At 32.6% G+C, this 12,755-nt stretch overlaps 1 protein-coding gene across 3 annotated transcripts in view; it reads right to left on the minus strand.

Moving 5' to 3' along the window:
- Positions 1-12,527, minus strand: part of LOC149795999 (uncharacterized) — a 39,329-nt gene extending 26,802 nt beyond the window's left edge. The window contains exons 1-2 of one of the 3 annotated variants that reach the window (XM_089965915.1): positions 12,207-12,522; positions 3,028-3,045 (exon numbers count right to left, since the gene is read on the minus strand). In XM_089965915.1, coding sequence (XP_089822041.1) covers positions 3,028-3,045; positions 12,207-12,249 — 61 coding nt within the window. In that variant the 5' untranslated portion in view covers positions 12,250-12,522. Of the gene's footprint in view, positions 1-3,027; positions 3,046-12,206 lie in introns of all 3 variants that reach the window. The other 2 variants (XM_089965917.1, XM_089965916.1) reach the window with 2 other exon arrangements.
- Positions 12,528-12,755: the final 228 nt, after the last annotated feature.

A 12,755-nucleotide genomic window follows, 5' to 3' on the forward strand; every position in this document is an offset into this window, starting at 1 on the left:
TATATTTTTGTCTCGTACTAATGACAGATGACGGTTTTAACATTATATGCACCATTTACATTCTCTTCATATCTAAGTCTTTTCTTGGCAAATAAAATATGACTTCAATTATTCTATTTGAAATTGATAAACAACGTTCGTTTCAATTTGTATTATTAATCGGAAAAAAATTTGAACAGACTCAGTTCTTTGGCAATCGATAGAAAATTTTCCTTTTTGCCCACATTATTTAAAATAAATACTATTTTATATATACTTTATATATTTTATATATTCGTTCGTACAAACGTGGGAAAAAATTATTTGCTTGGCTAGAATTAGAAAGGAAAGGGTATTTTCCTGGTGAGACCTGGAATAACCACTGCAGAGGTGACTAAAATTAACGGCAGGAAATAATAATGAAAGAAATAGCAAAAGTTGCAGAAAACAAAACAAAATGAAATAATAATAACATTTATTGCAAGCATTGTCAATCAAATAATAGCATGTCCAAAGCAACTTCATGCACACCATAAATAATGGCATTTACAAATGCATCTTGATGCACTCCATAAATAATGGCATTTACAAAAGCATCTTTATGTACTCCATAAATAATGGCATTTACAAATGCATCTTTATGTACTCCATAAATAATGGCATTTACAAATGCATCTTGATGCACTCCATAAATAATGGCATTTACAAATGCATCTTGATGCACTCCATAAATAATGGCATTTACAAATGCATCTTGATGTACTCCATAAATAATGGCATTTACAAATGCATCTTTACGTACTCCATAAATAATGGCATTTACATTAGCATCTTTATGCACTCCATAAATAATGGCATTTACAAATGCATCTTTATGTACTCCATAAATAATGGCATTTACAAATGCATCTTGATGCACTCCATAAATAATGGCATTTACAAATGCAACTTGATGCACTCCATAAATAATGGCATTTACAAATGCATCTTGATGCACTCCATAAATAATGGCATTTACAAATGCATCTTTATGCACACCATAAATAATGGCATTTACAAATGCATCTTGATGCACTCCATAAATAATGGCATTTACAAATGCATCTTCACCATAAATAATGGCATTTACAAATGCATCTTTATGCACACCATAAATAATGGTATTTACAAATGCATCTTGATGCACTCCATAAATAATGGCATTTACAAATGCATCTTTATGCACACCATAAATAATGGCATTTACAAATGCATCTTTATGTACTCCATAAATAATGGCATTTACATTAGCATCTTTATGCACTCCATAAATAATGGCATTTACAAATGCATCTTTATGTACTCCATAAATAATGGCATTTACAAATGCATCTTGATGCACTCCATAAATAATGGCATTTACAAATGCATCTTTATGCACACCATAAATAATGGCATTTACAAATGCATCTTTATGTACTCCATAAATAATGGCATTTACATTAGCATCTTTATGCACTCCATAAATAATGGCATTTACAAATGCATCTTTATGTACTCCATAAATAATGGCATTTACAAATGCATCTTGACGCACTCCATAAATAATGGCATTTACAAATGCATCTTGATGCACTCCATAAATAATGGCATTTACAAATGCATCTTTATGCACACCATAAATAATGGCATTTACAAATGCATCTTGATGCACTCCATAAATAATGGCATTTACAAATGCATCTTCACCATAAATAATGGCATTTACAAATGCATCTTGATGCACTCCATAAATAATGGCATTTACAAATGCATCTTGATGCACTCCATAAATAATGGCATTTACAAATGCATCTTTATGAACTCCATAAATAATGGCATTTACAAATGCATCTTTATGCACTCCATAAATAATGGCATTTACAAATGCATCTTTATGCACACCATAAATAATGGCATTTACAAATGCATCTTGATGCACCCCATAAATAATGGCATTTACAAATGCATCTTGATGCACCCCATAAATAATGGTATTTACAAATGCATCTTTATGCACACCATAAATAAAAATGTATAAATGTCATCATAACTTGGTTTGTAGCTTTGATCAGCATGCGTCATCATTTTAATACAAAAATGAAATCTTAAGGTAACAATTGTTCTGGACAAGTGTCCTTAGACAACATTGAAGGCGTAGAGCTCTGTGTTCAACAGAGGTAAAGAATATCGATCATGTACGACTGCTTTTACTTGCCGTTTATTTAGGCCTAATGTTGATTGTTCTTCACATGTGCAATGAAATGCCTCGCTTGATTTAAGTCTTTATAAAACGCTTCATGTAAGGCAATACAACGCTTATGTAAGACGATACAAAACTATTGATATACGACGATGCCGAAACGCTAGGTGCAAGGCAAAATACAAACGCCTGTTGTTAAGACTTTTCAAAACACTTGACGCAAGACGATACAAAACACTTGCTGTAAAGCAATGCAAAACGCTTAATGGCAGGCTGTACAAAACGCTTGATGTCAGACGACACAATACGCTTGATGTAAGTCTATACAAAACGCTTGATGTAAATCTATACAAAACGCTTGATGTAAGGCAATACAAAACGCTTGATCTAAGGCAATACAAAATGCTTGATGTTAGGCAAGACAAAACGCTTGATCTAAGGCAATACAAAACGCTTGATGTTAGGCAAGACAAAACGCTTGATCTAAGGCAATACAAAACGCTTGATGTAATACAATTCCATACAATGAATAATACTAATTAAAACAATTTATTCTTAAAGAGCTTTTTCATTCAAACAATACTTTATTTTTATTATTTTCAAATATTCGATATAAAATCAAGCAAAATACGTTTAGTCCATGCTAAAAAATACTAATGGAATTATGTTTCGTTATGAAGATTACATTCTCAGAACAATTAATCGATGCTAATATCAAGACAATATCCCCTTAGACAAAATTAATATTCCTCAGTAGTATTTATAGAAACAGAGCACCAGTAGTTAGTATGAGAGCCCAACAGCGTAGTATTTAACGACATACATACCTTGCCCATTTACCACGCCTGAAAGAACAAAAATATTTACCACTGTATCAACATTAAAGAGAAAAAAATACAACTTCAAAACAGATATGGCGGATAATAGCTTTCAAAGTAATATTAATGGTGGATAATTACTTTCAATGTAACATTAATGGTGGATAATAGCTTTCAAAATAACATTAATTAAACAGGGACAGTTCATGTAGGACATATTTTCTTATTTAAAAAAAATAACAACCTGTATTTAGGTTTTTCTATGACACATGCACTTTTCAGTATAGCCATTTGGAATCGGAAATGACAGGTGAGGAAAGCAATAAATCTATTCCCCTTGGACTGGGAATCACCTAATGAATATCACGTGATACCATATATATATATATATATATATATATATATATATATATATATATATATATATATATATATATATATATATAGAGAGAGAGAGAGAGAGAGAGAGAGAGAGAGAGAGAGAGAATTATAAAAATGCACCAGACAGAACGGTTTGAATCTCCGTAGAGTACGAATTAAAAATTCTCTAACCTGTATGATAGTATTATTTGTATTAAAATATTAATTCTGCCTACTATTATCACACATTCTTCTATAGAATCCAGGGATAGCATTTTTTCGTTCTGTCAGGTGTATATTTATAATTCTCTATGATTAATTCTCTATACCTTGATTTCTTTCAAAGGAATCTGGAATGACTTTGTAGATACATGAGAATTAATTACTAGGTCGTCATGCGAGTGTGTTTGCTACACACGAGCGCATAAAACACCGATTGAATAGCATCATTGTTTGGTAATGTGTGCTCAGTCATGAGGGAATATGGGCTCGTATGTGCAGGCAAGGCGAATATATATATATATATATATATATATATATATATATATATATATATATATATATATATATATATATATATATATATATATATATATATATATATATATATATATATATATATATATATATATATATATATATATATATATATATATATATATATATATATATATATATATATATATATATATATATATATATATATATATATATATATATATATATATATATATATATATATATATATATAATTTCCACCGATTAATCATTAGCGACGCAAGAAAACAAGGAGAAAAATTATTAATAATCCATGTTCTCTAAATGAATTCAATATGGTACACAATATCCTCGAAATCTATCCTGCTCTCTCTCTCTCTCTCTCTCTCTCTCTCTCTCTCTCTCTCTCTCTCTGAACCATCGTAGGAAGATACCGGTAAAAATCCATCCGTGCGGCGGATTTTCGACTGTGTTTATGCTATGAATCTGGTCATATGAAAGTAAAGTTTACGGTCAGACGGACCAACGTAAAGGGAAAAGATCGAAATGGAGGATAGAAACAATGATATGGTCGATAGCAATGTCAATTAAATCATGGTAATTAATTACATCACCTGTAAGTACACTGAAATGTTTGAATTACCTCTCGCTGGTTCGTCATTTCGTTAGGTTTATATTTCCCACTCGCCGGTAAATGAATGGCTGTGCGTTCAGTTTTCAAATAGTTAGCCTCAACGTGCTCTACTCGTAGTGCTCTACTTTCTTCATTTAACCCGTCTTTTATGCGTAAGCCATAAGTGTGTTTTGTATGTATTTAATCAATATGAACGAAAATAAGAGTTTAAAAAATAAAGAAACAATGTATAACTTTGTAAGGAAGATTGTGATTAGCCGCATAAGGAACAAGAACTATATTTTGGAGCGGATACACTGGGCTGGGATTCATTCCGTTAGATATACAGTTGCCTGTAGTGAATCTTAAATGCTTTGGAAATGCAAGTGTGTGTATTAGTATGTGATATAAATAAAATAAATGTATAGTACGTTCGCTGTATCCTTAATATACCACTAGTTGTATTCAGTTTTCTCTAAAAGTAAACTCTGGAAGCCTCTTTTCCTTTTAATGAAATATATATATACATCTCGTGGTATATCAAAGATACAGCGTATACACTGTATATACTAGTTAATATACAGTGATTATTCATACTAAACCTACAAGTTGATTTCATTTTGCAAACTTGAAGTAAGTTTCAACTTAAAAATTATAATATTTCCGGGGATGTTCGATATTCTCTTTTGACAATACGATATGAAACTCTGTCCTTTATCAACCTGATCCACATTACATCTCTTAATAGCGTTTTGTTTGGATGATATTAATTGGAGTTTGGATGCAGAGGGTGTCAAATGTATGGATCTTCACAGTGAGAAGGTGAGTAGTGCTATTTAGAACTGATATGTATGTCGGGCCTGGCGTATCATTTCACATTTTAATTATGTGAAAAGAACAGTCTCCACCAAAAATGTTTCACAAATGGAAACTTAACTCCCATAATGTGCGCACTAATATGAAGAAGACAACGGTATATTCTCTGGTCACGTAAGGTGACAATGCTTCCAGACTAGTAGTCATGTCCTGACAGTCTGACATATGCAAATGTAATCCAAGTAAATTATGCATCATCCAGCCAACAGGGTCAGGATTGTTTGTTACTGTTTAAGTTTAGCTACAAAATAACATTGACCTATATATCTAAATTCAACACATGACTGTAAACTCCTTTCATCTCTAAATAATCATTGCAGACTTAATACGCTTGTCAGAAGTTTCCAGCCTAAAACTCGGGCGATGCAGCCTTTACTTTATAATGCAACAGAGTGGAATATTGAGCTACTGTTTTTATCATTGATGAATACGAAAACGACCTCCACCGTGAATACGATGATGATGGTGATAATATTGTTCTTGTTGATACAGCTGCTTTTGTTGTGGCTGTAGTTTTCAGTCGGAATTCACAAGAACAACAATCGGCTAGCAGATGGTAGCAGATTGATGGATTTATGGGATTTTTCAATATTTCAACTTGTTCTTCCATTTGCTGATTTGGTCGATTGACTGCCTGGTTGGTGTGGAAGTTACATGTAGATGGTCTCTTTACAGCTTGTTTTTATAAAGGTTAAATTTGGCAAATAGTAAACGAATCTGTCATCTGGAGGCTTACTATACAATTTTGGACAAAACTAAACTTTACGAAACATGTTGTGACAAGATCAACGTTTATCACTCCACGCATTTCACCCCCACTCCTTCCTTTTTATACAATAATTCACAAGGAATATGATCCTGGAAAGTAGGGAGACAGCGAAATAGTACGTAATTATATCGTAAGCTACAATATTTAACATACGTGTGTAATGTGATCTAATTGATTACCATTCAAAAATACGATTCATAGATTTAAATAACGAATGTATTCATAACCTGGTAGCAACCTGAATCACATTAAAGGTCCAGTTAGGTCAAATTTTGAGTAAGTATCATTTGCATACAATGCCGTTAATAGTATCTTACTAGACATGTTAATTGGCAATTTGGTTTGGTAAACGTTATATACTAGTTTAGTTATGAATTTAAACTGCGACCGCCTATCCCGCAAGGAAAAGGCAGCAGTTTCATTGGAGAATATGAGAGTTGCCGTTCTTAGCGTGACGTCACTCCTCTCAAACCGTACAATATTATCATAACCTCTGCTTACGTTCAGGACATTAGTTATAAATATGATGACTATAATTTTACAAACTCTGAAGTCTGGAGACTCTTTTGACCTTACCTTTTTCTCCTGTTTCTTTTATCTAATTCTCCTTTTTTTAAAAACACACTGCCTTAAGAGAGCGTAAGAGAAGAGACATCAGTAAGCATATTGTATCTGGATTTCTGTCCTTAAAGTATTTTACACCGAACGACTGTATTTCATTTCTTATTGCTTATTGCCATTTATTTGCGCATTATTTTAGCAGATCTTATGTGTCTCCTTTCCTTTACATGTATTGACTCCTCATATCATTCATTTTTATTCTTCCCACTTCCTACTCCAACACCTGCTAGTGCGTTCATGTTTTTGTCGAATCTTATTAAAATCATATAAAGTTGAACGTTGTCTGCTGAAATCGCAGATACATTTTATAGCTGATTGTTGACAATATAACTTAAAATAATTCATAAAATTAAATTGTCGGCATAATCTTTACGTATTTAATGACAATTATATCGATTCTCTCTCTCTTTCTCTCTCTCTCTCTCTCTCTCTCTCGTATGGAAAGAGGATGCATACAGGGAAATTCACTTTCCCCATATATTTCTATCATGTGTGCAAAGATTTTAGCCAATGTGAGAAAGAAGAAAAAATATTCGGGGAATTAAAATAGGTAATATAACCTATCTTCTTTCTCTCAGTTTGCTGAAAATAAATCAAATACTCCTGATAGTTCAGAGAGAGATATCTATAATGTCTGTTTTACATCTTTTATATCAACATTGAACATTTTTTCGTCATAGTATAAATGTGAAGAAAATAAACAAAAGCAGTTTTGATAGACGGTAGAACAGGTAGCAACAAGAAATTACTGTCCAGGATATAAACTTAATTGAGGGGTTGTACTGAGTTTGTGATCTTAAGTATAACGTCTTTAACTAACTTGGAAAAAATATTCAACTCTTAATCATCCCTCTATAATTCGAGAAATTAAGAACTTGCTAATTCCGTGGAAGGATTTTGTTAAAACTCCATTTGCAAGGGTAACTATCTAAAGGAATTCAGCTATCACTTAAGTCATTTGGAAGGGTAACTATCTAAAGGAATTCATCTATCACTTAAATTATTAATCTTTTGTTATCCTTATCAAATCTATCCAAACAGGTTCTTAGTGAACTAATTATACTCTTTTAGGAAGTTTCTATGGCATGGGTGAAAGGACAAAATCAAAAGAAACATTTCTGTAAGGGCTATCATAAAAGAGGATTAAATATGATTTATATATTTAAATTTGTGAATACGTTGATTAAAAATGACTGATATGTTTAAGTTTGTGAATACGTTGAAAATTACATGGATTAGAAAAATATTATCTTATAATCTAAACAGAAAAGTAGATTACAATTTTTTGTATGAAATATGGATAATTTCATTTTGGAGTAGCTTTCCTTCATTCAGTGAAAAAAGTTCTTAATCCGTTAAGGTTAGATGTCTTCGAAACATATTTTGAGCTAACTAGCTCCATCCTTCAAATTAGTAAGACGAACATTGTTAGAAACGCAAATATGGTTTAATCCTTGTAATACCATAGATGGAAAAAGTGTGTATTACAAAACACGTTTTTCTGAAAGGCATTAGATTTATGAACGCTATGATAAATGATAATGGTTCCTGGATATGTTTTGATAATTTTTAAAACAGATTTTCTATTAGCTCATTTCATAGATTTTCAACGCATACTTGCAGGTATAAAGTAATATAAAAAATCAATTTAGTATCAATTATGATTCAAATTTGACTAAGTCTTTTATAAATATAGCTGTGTATACCATTATAAGAAAAGAAAAGAGGATGTAGAAGTATATAGGAAAACTGATCGAAAACAATGACACACCAACTTTTAAAAGAAAATGGAATTTTTAATTTGGCAATTTAGAAGAGGACGACTAGCAGATATTTTTAAAAACATTGAAAACTTCAAAATGTCCAAAACTTAGATGTTTGCGGCTTAAAATATTACATAGCATTTTGTTTACGAACGCAAAGGAATCAGAATTATCACAAACGAACTCTGTTCTTTTGCATGTTACATTCAGAGACAATCTCTGATGTCTTTTGGGATTGTTATATCATTAAAATTTTTAATAAATGATATTTTGCAATGGATAAAAATTACATATAGTCATACAAATAATTTAGAATTCACAAGCATAAATATTATCTTTAGAATTAAAGACCAAACTTAGGCCGATAACATAATTAAACTGATAATTCTATATAAAAACAATTTATTTATAAATGTAGATTTAAAAGAAACAGATCAAGTTTGCCTCAGTTCAAAAAAAAATTATTTTAACTTCAATGTAGAATGATATAGTATTTGTATAAACTGTACATGATAAAAGTTTGACAATAGATGATCATTGTGCAAACAGCTAACAGAGTAATAAATTGTTTTTGGCAACATATGCGCATATACATACATACATACATACATACATACATACATACATACATATGTGTGTATATAAAGGTGAATGAGAATGTGCATATACGTGTACATGTTGATGTGAATGAATATGCCCACTCGTTATATTCTCATACTTTTGTATCAATACTAATTTTGTCATATATAATGATATGTTATCTTTATAATATTAATTTAAATATCATTTACTTTATAATATGTATTTAAATAATATTTCCTTTACTATTCTTCTCTCTCTCTCTCTTCGTAACTCCTATCCTTTCATTTTAAAGTAACAAAACTAATTGTCTAGGAATATATTCATTTTTGTCTTTATGATTGAAAGATTGTACCAATATTTATGTATTACATTTGCGTATCATCCGTATTTGCGTCAATAAAACTTTAAAGCAAAAATCCTTATGACCGCAGGCTAAACATACCATCAGATCTCTTCAGCCGCATACACTTTGTGTTTAAGTCCTTGTTTGTCCATTGGAGCAATTCAGTGGTACAAACACAAAGATGTTTACCCCACTGATACACAAAAGCAATTAAATTGCCTTACTTACAGGATTATTTATGTACTAAGCAGTTACAGCCTCGTGAGATAGAAGTACCCTCAATTCTATTTAATTCTGTTGCTGGTCTTATTTTCCTAACTGATGCCCGAACGCATTTCCTTTAGGATGACGGACACATGTATTATGTTTTAATAGCTACACCGCACCTAATCAGCAATAGAATACACATCCTTCAAAGCCAGGAACAAACCGTGTAAGTATATTTCATAGATGAAGTACACTTAATGTGTCTAAAACAAAAAAAAACCAAGCTCTTTTGGTGATTTATTAAAATATAACGTCACGTCACGATATGAAGGACATTTGGCGCTGAAACAGAAGAAGTAACGTGGCTTGCAAAAAGACACAGTTTGTCAACCACATTCTGGTTCAGGTTATTGGTCCAGATTTTATTCTACAAAATTAACTAAATGTGAGCTAATGCTGTGACTGGACAACCCTTTCTTGTATAAGGAAGCAAAGAAATCACACATGAATGTTTGAACTATGTGTAGTTGTTAGAAAATTGGTAAGGAAACAGTAATGATGTTCTAATTAAACTTCAAAACAGATTACACCATACGAATGGGTAAATAACGCGACATATCTTTAGAATTCGATGGGGGGGGGGGGGTGTAAACAAAACCTGCATCTGTAGATGCAACCATTTCCCCTCTCTACATATCCACTGACAGTACGTTATACAGATAACTTGTGTACTATCAATTTTCTAGCGCATACCATAGTCAGTGATCAAAGTCATTCATGCAACGAGTCAAACCAAAAGGTAAGTACTTAATTGACATACAAAATAACTGATCATATATGATCCATAAGGTAACACATATATATTTATTTGGAATAGATTCGTGTAAGTACCAGGCTCCTTCGTGGTCATTCAAACTATGCAAGAGTGAATCAGTCAGTTAGGTCCATATACAAAACTATTCTAAACTCGTTCAAGACATATTGTAACTCTCCTTGTCCATGAAAAGAAACTATCTTAGCCAACTATCAAAAGACACCAGATCCCTACGTGCCTTTGTTCATAAAACAGTTTTCATACAAGCCATCGAATAAAACTGTATTCAATATATTCGATGCGGTGAAAATGCAAGAACCTCACTTAACACACTGAAACCTGTAAACAAAGGACTCTCACTGACAAACAAGTACCCTTTATTGACATGGGTTTTTGTATGTACGTTACATGTATATATTATATTACGAGTGTGTGTGTGTGTGAGAGAGATTTGGATTTTTAATGTAGCGTTAGCAATTTTACAGTCATATCGCTACGATGTCTGCAGTGTGGCAGTTTATAGTGATGTCTAACACTGGGGCATCATGCCGCAGACATATAGCATGATGTCCCACCCAGTCACATTATCCTGACACCAGGCAGACCAGTCCTAACACTAACCTATTAATGCTGATCGCCAAGCGAGGCAGCTGTTAGTACTACTTTTGTAAGTCTTTTGGTATGATCGAACACACGATCTCCCGCATCCGAGGCGGACGCTTTAATCACTAGGCCACCAGAGCGGTTATTATTTTACGAAATGACGACTCTAGGATGATGACCGTAAATAACACGTGGTCTTTATACAGATGTCTCCACAGTGGCAATTTTGACTTCACTTAAGATCGTGTACTAGCAATGGAGGATTTTAAGTTAGTAGCAACAAAGACCTTTAATTTAGAAGCGAAAAAGGACTCTAAGTTAGTAGCAACAGAGGACTTCGAGTTTAAACTTCGTTTACGGAGTAAATACAGCTTTAAGACGTCAAATTTGTAGAAAGAGAATCCTACATTCACACTGTACACCTCGATTTTGACAATCCACATTCAGACTGTGTGTGTGTGTGTGTGTGTGTGTGTCTACTATGTCGCGGCTGTGGGGTTGTTATTTGCATTCTTAAGTACGGTAATTGTTAGCTTAATGACTGCAGATCAGTAAATTAGTTCTAATAAGTGTTAGTACATAGTGTCATTTTAATTATGTTTGTTCAAAGCCTTATATGACAATCAAGAAAGACTGAAATGGCCGTTGATTTTGAAATGCAGCTTTGCTGAAAAGGTACCTTTTCAAAGCCATTTTTCAATTGATATGCGACAGACCAATAAATTGAACATTAGATGCCGTAGTCTTTGTTTTTCTTCGAGATAGCGGGTCTTTTTGTAAATGATTTGTAATGGGGCATAGGTTAATCTGGCTACAAATTTTAATTTCGTTTTCCGTTTAAATCACAAAAGCTTTTTGAATTATATCCTGATAATTGTTCATCATTTTAAGACATATGAATCTAGTCAGTTAATACAATAAGCCTTGTATTCAATTTAAAATACTGTACGTGGTTTCCTTGTCAAATTAGTTGACTGTAGTTTTGAATGTGGGCAGGTATGTCTGCGTGTGACAGTGATCTCCTGATGTTTAAAGATCGACTTGATGCGTCACCATTTTTCATTTTTCAATATGATCAAAAACATAGCTACCCTAATATATGTGTACTTATATTCGATGAGTAAAATGTAAAAACTTACCAAATAAAAGTCCGAAAGTAAGAATCTGTTGTGTGAAGGACATATCGGATTCGGAAACTGGCCAGGGTCTGGTGTTTGTCTATTACGACCGAGTCAACTCTGTGGCGGTCGCTGATACCTGTGACAGATGAAGACTTTGACAAGCGATATGTTTATCGTACTCGGCTTTAGTCGAATAGGACCTAAACGGTTGCCATAATGATGTGAGAATTTCAACTCAGATTGATTTCATAAGACTGAGAAGATTGAGAATGATTGAAATAATCATGATTTTAGCCGCAAATAACTTGTAGAAGTTTTCGTCGATATAAATAATACATGTGTGTTGCCTCTGGCAAGAAACGTGACAAATTGTCTCAAATAGACAGGAGTAACATATTGTCAGGAATATGGTAATTTGTCAGGACACAAACAATTTATAAGCCAACAGAATGTTACACATGACAGATTTCAACATATCTTTTGTGAACGATGCTTAAAAAGTGATTGATTCTTCCCCAGAAAACCCCTCGGTATTTTCACACATCTGAATCACTCCAAAGAATGGAG

The sequence above is a fragment of the Sinohyriopsis cumingii genome, chromosome 7 (assembly GCF_028554795.1).
Source record: "Sinohyriopsis cumingii isolate HCF-2022 chromosome 7, ASM2855479v2, whole genome shotgun sequence".
Classification (NCBI taxonomy): Eukaryota; Metazoa; Mollusca; class Bivalvia; order Unionida; family Unionidae; genus Sinohyriopsis; species Sinohyriopsis cumingii.